Source organism: Drosophila navojoa, chromosome X, assembly GCF_054131105.1.
Source record: "Drosophila navojoa isolate 15081-1374.11 chromosome X, UAZ_NAV_1.0, whole genome shotgun sequence".
In the NCBI taxonomy this organism is placed as follows: domain Eukaryota; kingdom Metazoa; phylum Arthropoda; class Insecta; order Diptera; family Drosophilidae; genus Drosophila; species Drosophila navojoa.
In genome coordinates, this window is record NC_142895.1 from 19338962 (window position 1) to 19357431 (window position 18470).

Below are 18470 nucleotides of genomic sequence, written 5' to 3' on the forward strand. Positions count from 1 at the left end.
ACTTCCCATTGGTTCTTTGTTTTAGATTCTCGATCTAGCGAATACATAGATATGCTGCAGCTGACAGTACCGTTCGGTGCGAACCATCTAGTTTGAGTTGGGACTAGGTCGCGCAGTTGGGGAAGGAAAACTCACCTGTATCACGCGCATGGGCAGTCCCGTCTCCTTGGCCAGTTGCTCCCTAATATGGCGTGTCGGTTTCGGTGTCTGATTGAATGCCGTTTTCAGTACCTCCAGCTGTTTGGCCTTGATGGTGGTGCGGGGTCCGCGTCGCTTCGAGCCGTTGGCATCGTCGGGACTTTTGTTCTCCGCCTGAGAATCGCCGCGTCCATCGGGATCACCGTCCAAGGAGCCCTGCGAGCACCAACGAAAATGATAGTTAAATAAGTAACATATTTCTCTATATATATATATATATATATATATATATATTTGGAGTGTATATAAGTGTCTATATAGATATGTGGTCTGGGGTGCGCTGCTCATAATCATTTGCCAATCATTAATCAAAAGGGGCTGACGTCGGGTCTACAAAGTGCGGCCCGCTTTCCCACTCCATGGCACTCCACTCCATTCATTACTTTGTCTACATGCATATGTATTGGATCGAAACGGAAACCTGTTAATGATGCAAGCCAATCCACTTCACTACACTCTACTCCACTGAGCACACACACACACACAGGCACACACACACGCATACAGAGTTAGTTTACACTTAGCTCCCCACACACACACACATTCGGTGTTTATCAAGCGAACTTACCTGATCGGAATCGTCATGCGTATTTTTACTATCGGTGCTCATGCTTTGTACTGATATATCCGAGGTGCCCAACGGTCCACCCGCTGAGTCTGGCCCATTCGGTCCAAGCACGCCCAATCCCAGCGCCGGTCCGCGCAAATGTGGCGGATCATCGTCGTCTTCGTCTTCGCTCGCCGAGCCCATTAATGAATCTGTGCGAGAGATGAAAGATTATGAGTTTCTCTTTACCCTCTTTATACATCTGTTGATGAAATATGTATATATACATATACATATATGTGTATACACATTTATGAATATGTAGTAGAATGCAAATGGAAGGAGCTCTACAACGAATTGGAAACGAATTCTCCAACAAATTGTTGTACAATGCAGGCCGAGAGCCACTTAAAATACAATTGCAATAAATAATATTTGTGCTGGGCTAAGCCAAAAACGACGCCCCGAACGCTCGTTTCGGTCACGTGTCGCCATTTCATGCACTAAGTAGCCCAAGCCCAGAGACCACACCGCACCGTCGCGTACCCCACCCTTAAATCCAACTCCTGCTCCTGCTCCTGCTCCTGCTCCTGCTCCTGCTCTTGCTCCTTCTCCTGCTCTAGTTCTAGCTCGTTCCATGGAGTCACGTGTCAAATGCAGTGGCTCTAGCGCTCTGGTGTTTGCCGCTCCGTTGATGCCCAAATAAGTTGATTAAGGCCCTCTCCTTTACCAAACGGAACCAGACTCTGGTATGCCTGGTACGCCCGTCCGTCCGACCGTCTGTACGTAACTCTTATCGCTGAGCTGTATGCCATATAAAATGCTGACACGCGTCGTTCACATTCACATTCCCATTCACATTCACATTCACGTTCGCGTTCACATCATCGTCATCCTGCAACGCTCTAGATAAGCGCCGCACGAGGCCACAGAGTCGTCCATGGCCATTGGCATAGCGTTGAAACGTGTCACTCAAATGGCTCGATTCGATTGTCTTCTCAGATCTGCAGTTCCCCCCGTTGCTCTAGCCCCCTTTTCTTTGCTTCTTAGCAAATCTGTGCCTGCGCCCCTGGGGACAGTTTGCAGACAGCGCATCCACCTGACTGAGGGTTGCGGTGGGTTGGTGGCCCTCCCCTGGGCTGGCCTCTCAGCCAGTTGGCAGCATTTGAGACTTGCCGAAAAATAAATTACACTTTATTATGCATAATCTAATCCGCAGCAGATGCGGCCCACAAGCACCAGCACGAGCAGACTCGATAAGGGTGTAGCAGGGCGCACGGACGGACGGGCGGACGGGCGAAACTTGGATCTGGCTCTGATTTGTGCTGCATGTCGCGCAATATGCCTTGAATTTGGCGCCCGGCTCGAAGTCATTAGCCTCAGTTGCAGCCAGCAGCCGCTGTTTAATTCAACGTCCCAGGCGAGTCATCCACCTGTCAGACAGTCAGCTGGCAACCGGAGACCCAGGCAGTACCGACTCCGTCGAGATGGCGGGAGGAGGGTGTGCAGAGCCATAGAGCCAGAGTCAGTGGCATCGCCAGAGCCAAAGCAAAGGAGAGCTTAGCGCATTACGAGCTGCTGTCTCTTGCATCAGCATGCAAATCCCAGCCAGATGATGACCATAATGCAGCTGTGTATCGCTTGCCAAATCGCAAGTGACGAGCAGGAAGAGAACACGCTTCGATTCAAATACAAATGCTAATATGCGTATATGCCAGACAGTCAGACAGCCAGACAGCCAGACAGCAGGCCAGCGGACAAGCAAGCGAGTGAAGGTTAATTGCACTCAGGTGATAGAACTGTTGAGCGTTTCGGACAGCGGAAAAAATTGCAAAATTGCTGCGATGCTGCAGTCGGAAATGCCAAAACTCTGTGAACTGTGTCGGAGCTGATGGCCGCTTAGGCGTTAGGCAAAAGCCGTCTGAGAGGCGAAACGAGTGACAGGTTCAGCAGAAGCGGAGGAAAAAACTTGAAATGAAGATCCATACCATCGTGCTTAACAGGGAAAAGTAAGTGGGGAAGAAAGAGACAGAGAGGGGGACAAAGGGAGAGCCTTAAGAGTGGAGACAACTTTCGATATAAAAAAGGGGAAAGAGAAAGAAAGAGGGACAAGGAGAGATCCTCAAGCGTGAAGAGAACTTTTGATAGCAAACAAAGGAATTCTTAGAGAGGAAAAAAGAGAGAGGGTAATGAAGAGAGATCTTCAAGAGTGAAGAGAACTTTGATAACAAAAATAGGAATTTTTATCGAAGAAGAAAGACAGAGACGGAAGAAAGAGAGATCCTGAAGAGTGAACTATCGATATAAAAACAGGCAATTCTTAGCGGGGAAGAAACAGAGAGGGTGACAAAGGATATACTAAAGCGTGAAGCTTCTCATATAATAAGGAGAGAATTCTTAGCCGGTAACAAAGAGAGTGGGGGACAAAGAGAGATCCTTAAGAAAACTTCCGATATCAAATGATATCAAAGGAGCTCTTAGTTTCTGGCTACAAGAGAAGCTCATGATTTTCAGCTATTCACGATAATGACAAGAGGAAGCCAGACTAAGCAACTCCATGCCTATGACATACTTCAACTAAGCCTCCTTAGGCCTACCTCATCCTAGTAGGGAAACACTCGCATCTAGTAGCGCAGTGCCTGCTGCACTTAAGCTGCTTATCTTTTGAAGCAAAGCTTACAATCTGATCACAGCTTTCAGTAGTTGTTTGTTCTCCCCCGAAAGAAGTTTCCCACGAGAGAGCTTCAAGTTGAGAAGTTCGCTCAAGTTGCGTCAGGTGCGCACCCTTCAGGCAGCTCAAAGGCTGCTTTGTAGTTGTATTTTCAGATCAAGCGTTTCTTTATAATCTTTCAATTGACCCGCAGCAGCAACCAGCCAGCAAGACCACCCAGCCAAGCAACTACCCAACCGCCCAACCACCCAATATCAAAACAACAACAGCAAGTGAAACGAAACGGAAACTTGAAGTGTTTACCAGCATCGCTTACATGTCGCCAGTTGACAATAGAATCGAGAGCGAGAGCGAGAGCGAGTGCAAGAGGGCGAGGGAAACCCTTGGACCACAAGCGGAACCATCCAATATGGCATGGAAGCCTGGTCCATGGCGCGCCACGGCGTTCCATATGGGCGCTTTAAGTTGTTGTTAACACATGTTAATAAACACGCGACCGATGGGCGATTGAAGGCGACTCGCCGCTGGAAGGAGACGTTACAGTTCAATGTGCGTGCGGCACGGGGGAGGGTTGTCAGTACCAGCAACAGCAACAGCAACAGCAACAACAACAACAGCAACAACAACTTGGCTGAAGCATCACTCAAATTAACTTTGAAAACCATTCAGGAACACTTCATTTGATTGCCACAAAAACCTTTGCAGCAATGTTTGCCTCAGCCACTGCTGCTGCTGCTGCTGCTGTTGTTTGTAATTGTTGTTGTAGCAATAGCAATTATGCCATTGAGAGCAACCCTCTGCCACACATTGCCACCCCCTGATGTCTGGCAGCGCCTGCCCGGCAGCCATAAAAGTTCAAACACTCATTTTTCGCTTAGGAAAATATATATATAGTAAATTTTTACTTTTTTGTTTCCTTTCGTTTCGTTTCGTTTCTTTCGCTTTTTGTATTTCGCGTTTTGTGTGTCGCCTTTTGGCCCCAGTGTGAAGGAGGCCCGTTCATGGCGAAACGGCTCTGTTTGGCCAGCGCAAACAGCAGCCAGCGGCGTTCTCGAGGAAGTCGCACAAGTGCAGCGACGGCAACGACAGCATCCTTGAGCCTTGAGCCCATCCGTTTGACTGACAGCCAGGCAAACACACAAACAGACAGCCAATGGGTGGAGAGAGAGAGAGAGAGTGAGTGGGGGGGTTGGTTGGGGGTTTACTGGCAAATAAATAAACAGTGGCGCATGTTGGCCAGCCATAGCCATGCCCCCAATTGAACGCCCACTTGCTTGTTTGCATAGTCAAGTGCGATGTTTGGCAACGCATCTTGCAACAGTCGAGCGTTGCGTTGTCAGCATCCCCCCCCACCCTCAACCCTCGACCCGCAACCCCTGTTCTGATTTCAATGCCAAGTCCCATTCAGTTAAGCCCATTCAAAAAGCCTACGCCCAACCCCTGAAAATGCTTGACAAATGCTTTGCATATATTTAGACACACGTAACTCCACGGCTATGATAATACGTCTGCTAGGTTTACTTATCTGAGAATATAGGAAAATGGAACAGCGAAACTGTTAAGGGATAAAATAGATCAGATAATATTACAACTGCCCAAATAAACATTGAAGTAAGGAATTCAATGAATAATAAAATTGGATGGGAGAATTATGAATGAGTTATAGAATGACTCGAGAAGAGCTTAGATGTGAGGCTGGAGCAGAGCGAGTGTCTTCCTCTCATATTGCCCAAGGCAGAGCTCTCTATATACTTATATCTGAGTGAAACATCAGTTGATAGGGTTGCCAACTATATCAAGAGTGATATTCTACATCTTAATGTATATCGTAGAGGTGGACAGCTATTGATAGTATTATCGAGCAATATTTAAGTCTCTCCTGCACTATCGAAGGCACCCACTATAGATAGATATCCACTTTTAGTACATTGTGAATAGACTAGCATGAAGGTAGGATTGCCATCTATAGCTGCCAGGATTGCCGCTCATGTGTGACTATTGACAGTTGTATCTGCTCTACTTTAGTAACAGCTCAACTATTAGTCAGGGTTGTCAAAGCGAACTTAGCCAGCGCTCAATGATTAGTCCGGGCTGTCGCCTATGCGAAAGACGTCGACTTGAGTTTCGTGCGCTATTTCGATGAGCAACTAAATACACCTTTTCGGGTGACAAGTGCACAAGTGGCTCAGGGGTTGTGTGGCTAAGCCACCCTCACACCCTTAACGTGAAATTACCCCACCCGCGCTCCGCACCCCGCACTCCGCACGCTAGTCGAGGAGGGCATAGACAAAGCGCACACACATTAATTTCGAATTAGTTTTGCATCATGTGGTTCACGATGCAGAAAAATCGACTCTGCCGCCGTGGCTGGCAACCCTCAACGATTCTTAGGGGGACGCAAAGTTGATGATGATGATGCTCCCCACCAGCAGCAGCAGCAGGAGTAGGAGCAGCAGCAGCAGCATCGAGCGACTCGATGAATTGCGTTGGCTCAGCTGGGACTGAAACTGAAATTGGGCAGGGCCTGGCGGGCGGGGAGCGTGTGTTTATGGCCAACTATTAAGTGCACACAACGTACGCGGCATGAAAAATGCGGCATGGACGTGGAACAGATCGCTGGATTTTCTACATGAGCGCATACTGAAAGTATCCGTGAGTCGTCGTCGTCGTCGTCGTCGTTGTCGTTGTCGACATTGCCGACGTCGTCATCTTCATTCATGCAAGGCATAGAGAGAGAGAGAGAGAGAGAGAGAGAGAGGGAGAGAGAGAGAGGGGCGGCGCAGCGTGGCTGCGGCTCAAGTTTGTTGGCTGTAAAATTAGGTTAATTCCTGTCAGTGCGTTGCTGATTTGAATTGTCACACACACGCACGCACACACACACACGCACGCACACACACACACACGCACACACTCATATAAGCATGTGAACCATATACCAGTCAAGAGATATGCACCTGGCTCTCCAACAGCTTCAACTTAAACTTGACTGCGCCTCAGCCTCAGCCTCAGCCACAGCTGCAAACATCTTTCGACCATGGGATTTACTTTTGCCATTCCCATTGACGGCCGTTGACGTTTTTACCTTTGCCTGAATATCACTTCTCAGTTCTCACTTCTCACATCTCAGTTCTCAGTTGCAGCTTGAAGTCGCCAGCTTCTCGTTCGCTGTCGTTCGGCTTAGTGCGCCGGCTCTAATCCGCATGCCTCTTGGCTCCCCATGTGAGGTGTGTGATGGGCCTCTGCTTCCTCTTCTCTACTCTACGTCGTGTCGTCGCCGTTGCAGTTGCTGCCTGAGCTGCTCCAGCGAGCTGCGACCTATTTTGTAATCGGACTTGCATCGGCTCAGAGAGAGCTGGAAGCTAGCCAGGATAGCAGCTAGCGGAAGCCTGAGCAGGCCTTTGCCCAAGACCAGACTATCCCGATTGTTGCATGACCGATGGATAATACATTGCGCAATAGATCAATGGAGCTATATATGTATATATATGTACATATATTCAATAGAAATTTCAATAAATGAATAGAGTTTTGCTCATTTTTTAGCTATCGATTTATAGAATCTTTATCTCAAATTAAATGATAATAAATTATTGTTAATTTTTGCCAAGAACTAACCAAAGACTGTAATTATCCAAGTTAACTAAAGACAGTTTGGAGAGAGCTGCCAAAGCTATGCCAGAGAAACTTTGCCAATTCATTGTAAGCTGCATGAAGCTCTATCTTTCATATTAAATCAGGTGCAACTACTTTGTCTGTGTGTGTGTGTGTTTGTATGTGTGTGTCTCGTCTGTGATTGCACTTAATGGATGCTGAAGGGGAACCACTGCTGCACTGAGCACAAACAAATCTGCGAACCACAAATTTCGTTTGGCCTTTGTTGTTGTCACTTTCATTGCCATTGTTCGAAAGCAGAGAGTGAGAGAGAGAGGGAGAGGGACAGAGAGAGAGGGAGAGTGAATAGTTGTAGAGAGTAGCTGACAGTTTATTTGTCATGCAATTTATGCTTTGACGCCTGCTGTTTCAGAGCTCTTCTAATGCTGCTTCTTCTTGTTCTTGCTCTTGTTCTTCCTCTTCTCGTTGCAGTTGCTGTTGAATTGTGTGCAAAGTGCAGCGTCAAGTTTTGCAATTGTTTGACTGCAGCCAGCGTCCCACGCTCCACGCTCCACCCCAGCCCAGGCACTGCCACAAAAGTCAGAGGGAAGTCGGAACCGAAAAACTGAAAACTGTTTTTGACACTTTGAGCAGACTTTGTTTGACGGCCAAGGAAATGCTGCCGACAGATACAGCCAACAGCCAACAGCCAACAGCCAACAGCCAAGAGCCAAGAGCCAAAGTTAAAGCCAAGGCAACGAACGCCAAATGAATTAAACAAACGAATTTCAGTTGCTGCTGCTGCTGTTGTTGTTGACTATTTGCGAGGGTGCAGCAACAGCAGCAACAGCAACAGCAACAACAGCTACAAATACCACAACAATTTGTGACGCCGCATCAAAGCATGAAAAGCGCGCAAAGCAACCAGCAAAAAGGGAAACATGAAAATGCCAACGAAAATGAACTGTGCGGGCAGTAGAAGGGCGAGAGGTGAAGGGGGCGGGAGGGGAGGGGTATGGGTGGCTTAAGGTGGGTGTTAGTGAGTGAGCAACTTCATTTGGCCAGAGGATAGCAGCCAAAGAGCGAAAGAGAAAAGGAGTGTAAAGCAGTGAATGCAAGAGAGAGAGAGTGAGAGAGGGGGGAAGGGAAGGGCGAGCGATGGGGCTGGGTGGAGTTAGTGTGCGTGCATGCCACACTTTACACATCGCTGGGCATGCCAAGTGGCTGACTAAGGGCAAAAGTGAAGAGTGGCTGGGAGTAGAGTGGGCGGGAGGGTAGAGTGGGCGGTTGGGCGTCTTCAGTGGGGCGTCTCGAGTATTTGTCTATAAATTTTAAATGTTGCACGCAACATAAATCGAAAAACAAGCACAAACGAACACAAAAGACAACGGCACAACAAGCCAAGACGCCGACAGCCCCAAGGCGCATGAAATTGGAACAGTTAACGTAAATAGAAAGTGGAAGTGGAGATGGGAGATGGGAGTGGAAATGCAGGTAGAGTTGCCAAACTGTCATTCACAATGGGCAGCCGACAATCGGTGCACCGGACACCGCGAACACGTGCTCCCCCTTACCCCTCGGCTGACTGACCTTGACGTGACGCTCAGCTGTCGCTGTCGCTGTCGCTGTCGCTGTCGCTGTCGCTGTCCCTGTTGACGGACATTAAATGCCAGCAGAGGCGAACGTCTGCCGCTGACATTTCGGAAAATACATTTTCGATCAATTGCTTTCCCGCAATTATAGAGAAATACTCGAAATGCTTCTGGCTAAGCTCAACCATTGACATATTTCCCCAGAATTGTGGGACTAACTAAAGTCGAGTCCTGCCACTCCTGTGCCGGGCCTCTGCTAAAGTTCATCGTCATTAACTGTGAATACCCCACATACTCCCTGGCCATCATCTATATATATGTATATCTATTATCTATTATATATATTGTCATCTATATCTGAGGAGCTATCAATAAGTAAAATACCTAGTTAACTAATAATTACAATCGTAATGTCGATTCCATTGATGAAGCATCCATCACCTGGCCTAGAAACGAGCGGTGAGGCTATTATGGATCTAACTTCTGGTAACTATATGAGGTTAAGAGCTCCTCTCTTATTTATGACCAATTACATAAGGGGGCTCTGTGCTGGGCATACGACTGAAGCTCCCCCAGTCCCAAGTGTCCAGTGCTCAGACCCGATTCCCCATTGGCAAAGGTCCGTCCAAGACTTTGTTTTGATTGGCAGGAGGAACAAAGGCGCCTTCGAATGATTAAGGTATAAGGCAAGGTAGTTAAGGGTTGGGGTTGGGGTTGGGGTCGGGCTTGTGCTAGGCTCAGGGTCGATTTCAGTTTCAGTTTCAGTTTCGGGTTCGAGTTTGGGTTCGAGTTTGGGTTTGCTCTTTGCTCTGGTATTTATTTTTATTCTTTTCTGTTTTTGGCTTGGGCTCAATGCGCTCTGTTACCTTTTGCTGTTGTTGTTTTTGTAATTGTTTTTGTTTTTGTTGCTGCTGCTGCTGCTGTGGCTTGTCGCTTGTGGCAAATGCCGCTTGGCATGGCAGCAACAATAACAGCGGCAGCAAAATTGCTCGCAAGTCGCATCAAAACCGGCCGCATTTGTGGGCATTTGTAAAGTGATCCTTTTTGCCATGTTGGTTTAACGGGCAGGACCTTTTTTTCCAGCCTCTCGCCATGGCTGCCGCTGTTGTTGTTGTTGTTGTTGCTGTTGTTGTGCTTGTCGACGTCACCGTCGCCTAAAGCAACAGGATTTTCAGTCAACGCGCCCTGGCAAACGCGTTGAGCTGTGCCAAAAAGGATTTACATAGAGCACACCCAGGCCTACAGCTAAATGTGTGCGTGTGTGTGTGTGTGTGTGTGTGTGCGTGTATTGTACAATATTTTAAATGCGCTCTGCTCTTATTTTTATTTTCTTTTCTTTTTTTCTTGCTGTTGTATCTGAAATTGATACTAAGTTGCGTCTTTTTCCGTATCTCTGTCTCTGCCTCCCTCTCGCTCTCTCTGCCTCTGTGTCTCTCCCCTCTGTCACTTTCAAGCCCCATTCCCTTTGTTGTTTTTATTGCTGTTGTGTGTTTGTGTGTGTGTGTGTGTGTGTTTTCTGTTATTCTTTCATTTCAACGCGCCTTCAAAAGGGTCGCTAAAGGTGTCTCAAAGACATGCAAAAACACAAAACAACACAAAAACTGCACACACACACACAATAAAAAACCAGGAGAGGAGAAGAAAAACAGCAACGGTAAACTTAACTGAAACAAAATGGCGTCCGATTAAAGATATATATGGACTTTTTGCAACAGAAATGTGGCGTATATTCACAGATCTAGCTGGAATATCTGCAGCCTGTGAAACGTTTACGAATGCCGTTAAGAAAAGAGCGAGGCATACAAAAGTGAGTGTAATTATTAATGGACATACACAGTTGAAAGTTGAGGAAGAACTAACAATAGAACAAGCTAAACTTCAAGAACAAGAGAGAGAGAGAGAGAGAGAGAGAGAGGGAGAGAGATTACAGCAAAATGAGAGAGATAGATAGATAGGCAACGAGACTTGAAGCAAAGTAATATGCTGATTATTGAAGATCGAAAGATTTTGCAATTTATTTTGATTTCATTTCGTTCAAGCGACTTGTCTCTGAAATGCTGTTGTCATGCGGCTTAAGACTGTGAGGCAACAGCAACAGCAACAACAACAGCAACGACAACTCACACACTGTCACATTGTCAGTCAGTCATTCAGTCCGTCGGCTCGTCGCATAGTCGAGCGCAGCTTCGACAGTTTCGCTCTGTGCTCCGTTTATTTAATCCGTAAAAAGATCTGTTTTTACAAATCCCCCGAGCTCGGTTCGCTGTACCATAATCTAGGCGCGCTGATCTCTGATCTATGATCGCGTGGGCAGGTAGACGACAACGACAACAAAAACAACAACAATTGACTGTGGCCCGTTTAGGTTTACGTTGACGTTCCCAATTCCGATGCCGATACCGATCCGGGCAGGCTTAGGCTCGCTTTTCGACACTTTGTTTGGCACGGTTTAAGCCAATTGTTAATCGCCAGCCGGTCTACACCGCAGCCATGGGCGCAGCGCAAGGGGGTTACGAGACCGCCGGGCCGGGACGGGACGGGACGGGACGGGACGGAACGGGCTCGAGCCAGGGCATGTCCATGGCCATAATCCCAATTGACAAAAGTCAACAAAGCGCATCAATTCATTTGCAATTCATGCAGATGGAGATGGGATATGTTGCTCTTGTTGTTGTTGTCGTTGTTGTTGTTGTTGTTGCTACTCTGGCTGCTGTGCTGTCGTTGGCCTTGTTTCCTGCCAGCCTCGGTCGATGTGCGTGTGGTCCTGCAGCTTGTGTTGTCAGCAATTTGTCATGTGAGCAATCGAGCTCTCTGGCTCTGGGCGTGCCGGTGGGCGGCAATAGCGTTCGACTGGAGCTAGCCGCAGGAGGGGGCGGAGGCGTGGCATTGGTAAATCGCTATGATCTAATGTGCATAATTAGCCCCAGAGACGTTGCGAATTATGCTTTTTAATTAATCAAATGAAAGTGAAGATTTTTCTGAGGAAATTGAGATGAATGTAGGCAAATTCTGTTGCCGGGTCAAGCGAAGGCAAAGCTCATTTGAAATGTAGCCCAGTGAGGCAGATTATGCAAGAGCTGTGTGCTATATAGCAATGCATTTAGGATGATTACATTGATATATCTAGTAAATTGTAAATTGAAGTGGCTCGATCAACTGAAATTCCATTCCGTTTAGCTAGTTTTTTTTTTAGCTTTTCAGGCCATGTGAGACTTGTTTAAGTTCGTCTTCGTTTCGTATTTGATTTCATTTATTTGTCTGTTACACACGCAAATGTCCTGCATTTTCCAATTTTCCCAGCGGCCTTCGCTTATCCAATATATATGTATATATTTTTTCCGACTGTGTTTTGTTTTCTCTTTGCGTTTGTTTTGCTGTTGCTGTTGTTAGTGCTCTGATGCCTGTCAAACATATCAATTTCAAAGGGAACAACACATTTTTCCTGCACACACACACATACACACACATAGACAGTCTCAATAGCCCAAATTCGTGTTGGCCTTTTGTTGTTGTTGTTGTTGTTGCATCTCTGTTGCTGTTGTTGTTGTTGTTTATACATAAATTGTCTGTCAGCATTTTTGCCTACATAGATTTTTGACATATTTGTGTGATGGATTGCAACACCTGCCCCCGCGCCCCCGCGCCGTCCGTTGCAAGAAAAACAATCGAAACAAAGTTGAAAAATATAAATCACAGTCAAATTTGCTTTCGGACAGGCTGCTGCTCGTTTTGTATCGCAAATTTATGTGTGTCTACATCTGTGTGTGTGTGCGTGTGTGTGTGTGTGCTTTAAGCCCAGCCAAGCCAAACTACAACTGCAAATCGATTAACACATAAACGAACAAAATTATTGCGAAAAGATTCTTGTTGCAAATGTTCTTGAAACGATTTGCGACACTAATAAATAAGTCGGCCGATTCGCTGGGCCATAACTCGCCGTCGGGCCATATCGGTGAATAGCGAGTAATTCACTCTTGCCGGCTGCTTATTCATTTATTTGCATTTGTATTTATATTTACATATATATTTATATTTATTTATGCTCATTGCGTTTATCATTTGTGACATTCGCATAGCGCCGGCGGCGCGTGGGCTCCGCTCCCGGAACGCCAAAAGAAACGCCCGTGAAATTGTCACAGCTTGCTGATTTTTATGGCCATTCCGCCTCAGCCCCAGCCCCAGCCTCAGTCTCAGCCTCTGTTGAGTGCCCCTCGGTGCCGTCGGCCCGGCTTAAAAACTGCAGCGTCTCGAGCTTTATGTGACTGTAAAAATCTGCGCAAATTTATGCGCAAATGAATTGTGCATTTGATGGCAGCTGCCGATGCGAAAACCCAACGCGGGGTCAGGGGCAGGGGCAGGGGCAGGTGGGGAAAAGGTAGCACTGGGAGGAGAGAGCGAGATCTCTGAGTGAGTGAGTGTGGTACTGATGGGAGGCAGCCCCAGCAGCCCACTTGGTAGCTGGCCAAAGCAAGCAGCAGCAGCAGCAGCAGCACGATGGGGCAGACCGGGCAGGTGGCAAAGCCAGCGGAAGAGTCGTGAAAGCCAACGGCATGTCGAGTACTTGCTGCAGCGCATTCTGAATAATGATAAATACAACTTGATGGATTTTCATGCATTAAGCAGATTAAGACAACAGCTACCAGGCGGCTTTTATGTCATCTCGGATCGGGCTATCTGAAATGCATTCGATAAATATTAAATACAAATATTATGCAAGCTGACTGCCTATAATCTCTATATATGTATATATGTATATATATATATATCTCTATTTATCTATCTATCTATCAGCTTAGTTATCTATTTATCATATATATAGCTATGTATCCATCTATCTATCTATTCATCTACCTTCTATCTATCTATCTATCTATTTATATATCTATATATCTATCTATCCATCTATCTGTCTGTCTATCTATCTATCTATCTATCTATCTATCTATCTATCTATCTATCTATCTACATATATATATATGTATCTATTCATTTATCTATCTATCTATCCATCCATTTATTTATCAGCTTAACTATCTATTTATCATATATCTAGCTATGTATCTATCTATCTATCTATCTGTCTATCTATCTATCTGTCTATCTATCTATCTATCTATCTATCTATATATTAGGTTTTCTACCTATATATCTATTTATATATCTGTTTATCTATCTATCTATCTATCTATCTATCTATCTATATATCTATCTATCTATCATCTATCTATCTATCTTTCTATCTATCCATCTATCTGTTTATCTATATTAATTTTTCTATATATCATTTATGTCCATATATCATATTATATCTATATATCTGTGTCTGTTATCTATTTTTCCAATAACTATATATCTATGTCTATTTTTATGCATCCACATTCATATATATCGAAACTCCTTATATATATAGAACTCTCTATCTGTTATATATATGTTTAATATATCATAAGGAAATTTCGTAATCAATAAATATTCCTCTAGAAATATTTAATTAAAATGGCTGAAGTATGCAAATGTATTTGTGTAAATCCCAAAATTTTACCATATTGTATATACTATACTATATACGTATATTATATTACATTATATATTATACAGTTATTATGCATTCTATATATAACAGAAATATCTAAGTATTTATAGTCTGTTCTGCACTTCTATTCGCATTTATATCCGATGTGCTAAGAACCATAGTATATATTATTTCAAATTCCTTAAGTTTAGAATACAAATCTTTTGTTCTTTTCTCATGATTCCTCTACAATTTCTTTCATATGCTCTCACCTATGTCAGTAGAACCTAGTTAAATCATTTGCAAGCAAACTTAGTTCGACTTCATCTTCAACAGGTCTATGATATGGCAGCTATACGTTATAGCACTTGGATTCGACCCATTTGAAGCTAGTCTCTAGGCGAGTCTTTATGGCAATGTCGCCAGTGAGGCAGCTCATTCTAAGCCATTGCAACACATATCGATGCCTTGCCCGGGGCTGTGGCCCACATTCGCGCTGAAATTGGAAATCATATTTGGCCATAATCATAATAATTAACGTTTCAATCTCCAGTTTCCAGTCTGAAACTCAACGGCAAGAGCCATGAAAATGCATTTGACCCACTTAGCGAGCAATACGACCCACTCGAATGGCTGACTGACTCTGACTGCCGCCAAGCTGACTCCCTGGCCCCCTGGCTCCCTGGCTCCCTGATTCCCTAATTCCCAGACGACCTGACTGACTGCTGACAGTTGTCGTTTAGCTTTTTGTTGTATGTGTTTTCGTGTGCGCTGTGGCTTATCAGTAAAATGCGAGCATATTTCGATTTATTTATTTTCCGTTTCATTTCGCTGCACTGACTCAGTGATCGACTGGCGGCAGGCTGAGAGGCTGGATAGCTGCATCGAGAGTCACCCACAAAGCAAAAACAAAAACTGAGTCACATTTTGGGGCACGGCTCAGTTGCCAGTTGTCAGCTGGCAGTTGGAAGTTTTTCATTTAGGCAAATGACTCACGTCAAATGGAAATGGAATGAGTTGAGAATTGTTGGCCGAGAGCAGCGCACAACTAGCATCTCGGCCAACTGCTGCTGCTGGTGCTGGCTATGATCGTAAGTAGTTGTTATTGCTGTTCCATTTATAGCCACTATTTAACGTTTTTTCAAGCGAAAAACTTTATTTTCACGCGCATTACAAGCACCTCAAAGTCGAAGTCAAGTCTGAAAAGTTAACCTAAAAACAAAGCGCAAGAAAATAAAAAATATACATATACATATACCCAAAACAAAGCAAAGCAAAACACAACAAAAACAAAAACCCCAAACCGAAAACGAAATAAAAAAGGTTTCCCCGGTCGCTGTGTGTCTCTCTTACTCACTGAGGTAAAAGCCCATTAAAAATAGCTTTAAAGTGGCTGTAAAAATAAAGGCAAACTACAAATAAAATAAACATAAAATGCGCACCAAGTGCGGGCTTTGCCAGCAATACCAAAGCACCAAAACACCAAACACGGAATACGGCATACGGCATACGGAATACGGAATACGGAGCACACCAAGCCAAGTGTAAGAAAGTGCGCTCAGGCACTGATGCACAGGTAAAGGCAAAGGCGCAGATACAGGCGATGCGAAACGTGACAGAACCGAGAGGAAACGAACATGGGGGCCAGATCTATCTATCTAGATAGGTCTATATCTGACAAAAGTTTTCTTTTTAATTGGCAGTGACTAAAATATTTAGTATTTGCCTAGAAGCAAAACCTCTTGCTCAAATAGTTCCCGAGTTGAGTTGCGAGGCTTAGCTGGACTTTTCCCATAGTTCGCTTTAGCTTTCATCATAATCAAGATGTATACAGAGTCAGAGCTACCTTTTTAGTTTGTCTGCCATGTCCTAAGAACCCTTTTGAGCCCATTTTCAATTGGTTCTGGGCATAAAAATGCTTTGGTATTCGCAGACTAAGGGAAGTCGCCAAAGCTGAGAAAAAATAGGCAAGGACAAACGGCAATGCGAATGCTCGCAAATGGCAGCAGAAAGGCATATGTACGAGTGTGTGTGTGTGTGTGTGTGTGTGTGTGTGAATAACAACAATTATAATGTCAAAAAACCACATACACACACACACACACACACACACACACACAGGCAACCGCACACCACACACAAACACAGCCACAGCTTGTCATTCAGTCAGCGATGCAGGCAACCGCAGAAAGCAGCCGCAGCATGTAAAAGCCCTCACACACACACACATACACACACGTAGCTTGTGGTGTGCGTTGTACTTGTCAACTGGCTGTCAGTCAAAACTAACAAACTAAAATAAGCCAAACGCAGCTAAAACTTTTCATGTATATTAAGCCATATATATATATATCATATCTACGCTTATACACATATATATAAAATAGAAGCATAAGATATCTGCTGTATATACACACGATATACACACAGTTCCGTTGGCAATCTCACCGAATGGAATTCAGCCAAGATTTGCTCTGAACTTTGCTTTGGGCCCGAGCTTAAAGCCTTCCAGCTTAAAGCGAGCACAAGAATTTCGCCACCGCCCGCCCTCATTTCCTTTGCCCAGGATTGTTGTGTTTTATTTATGGTAACGAGCAGCAGCAGCAGCAGCAGCAGCAGCAGGAAAAGCAAACAAAACAGCAAAGAAGAAGCAGAAAAAATGGAGGAATTTTCAAAATCGATTTCGTATTTTTCGCAATTCTAAGCTTTTAGCCAGCTTTGTGCGGCCTTAAGCCAGCTTCATGCTACAATCCTACGGCACAAGTTGCCCCCGTACCCCGTCCCCACTTACACACACACACACACGCAGAGAGACAAGCGCACATCGTGTTGTCCACCTCGTCGCCGCCTGTGCCACAGACATTTTGTGCACAAAGCTCTGCACATTTCCGTTTCCGTTTTGTATACATAACCTCAATTCAGCATTTTGGCATAGCCAGCACGAAGCACACGTCTTCACCAGTACCCCACCGCCCCACCGCCCCACCGCCCCACCGCTCGACACTCGACACCCGCCCGAACAGCGACCAATGTACTCTGCTCTCGATTTGAACACTCTGTCAAGCCAGCCAGCCAGCCAGCTAGACCTCCCCCTGGCCCTTTCTCTCCTCTCCTCCCACTCCTGTCCAGATCACTCCCAGTGCCAGTTCCAGTCTATGAGCCAACAGCCTTACAAACGCCACCTGCAGCTCTGGCGCTTTGCGTGCTTTTGGTTTCGACAGTTGGATTTGTGCTGCGACCTCAGAGCAACCCCCAATCCATACGCCCACCCACACACCCACCCACACACATATTCGAACTGCTGTTCTATGGCTCAAAACTCCACTCGCAGCATCCATGGCCGCACAATTCTTTTGTTTCGTTTAGTTGAGTTTCTATTTTTTGCTGTTTCTATTGTTGTTGTTGTTGTTGCTGTTGTTGCCTTGTTGTTTTCTTAGCCAGCCGACAACGCCAAATCCGCCAAACCACCCTGTGGGGCTTAGTGCTAGCCAGCTGTGGCCCTCCTTCCGCCTTCCCCCGGCTCTCTCCCATTCCCAGCAACCCCAGCGCTGTGTCTAACACGATTTCTCTGCTCGCGCGCGCTCGCTCGTTCTCTCTCTCTCTCTCTCGCTCACTCGCTCGCTTGCTCGTTCGTTTGCTCTCGTTCTTGTCAGCTGTATCTCTCTCCCTTGCACGTTTTTTTTTTTGGCGCATTTCGCGCGTTTGTTGACGCTGTCTCGCTCTGGCCTTAGTCGCCGGCCCGCCTTTTTTTATTGTTGTTGTCGCAGTCGCAGTCGCTGTCAGCGTCAGCGTCGACGTTGCGTTTATCTCTGCGCTAGAGCCTCAGGGTTGCTCCCATTGTTGTTGTTGCTTTCGGTAGTGTGCGCTGGGCTGGGCAGGGGGCGTTGGCGTTGGCGTTGGCAGCGCCATGTTTTCAGCGACAGTCCACGCACCAGTGGCGCCCTCTGGCGTCTCGTGCCATTTTTTTTTTGTGTTGTTCTTTCGGTTTCTCTGTGTGGCATTGTTGTTGTTGTTGGGCTTTTCAAAATGGTTGCCCATGCTTGAAATATGACACGATTACACGTTGCCCGTTGGCGCCTGGGGGTTGGGCTGGACTGGCCTCGATTTGGTTGGGGGCCAAAGCCTTCGGGGTTGCCTGACAAGCATGGCAGAAGACCCAACAGCAGCAGCAGCAGCAGTAGAAGAAGAAGAAGAAGTAAAGAAAAATGATGGCCTGGGCAGTTTCCACGCCTCGCACGCTCGTAAATCTCACAAGTCGTGTCCCTTAACTTGGCTTGAAACAAGAAAAGAAATGAAAAGAAATGAAAGGAAGAGAAATGTGCTCAACGACGAAACTTTAAGCTTAATTCTTGGCTTGTA

The 18470-nt window shown here is 45.8% G+C and overlaps 1 protein-coding gene across 3 annotated transcripts in view; it reads right to left on the minus strand.

Annotated features, from left to right (window-relative positions):
- Positions 1-18470, minus strand: part of Lim1 (LIM homeobox 1) — a 63132-nt gene that overhangs the window by 14460 nt on the left and 30202 nt on the right. For all 3 annotated transcript variants that reach the window (XM_089263382.1, XM_089263383.1, XM_089263384.1), the window contains 2 exons: positions 767-957; positions 136-354 (listed from right to left, as the gene is read on the minus strand). In XM_089263382.1, coding sequence (XP_089119508.1) covers positions 136-354; positions 767-957 — 410 coding nt within the window. The remainder of the gene's footprint in view (positions 1-135; positions 355-766; positions 958-18470) is intronic.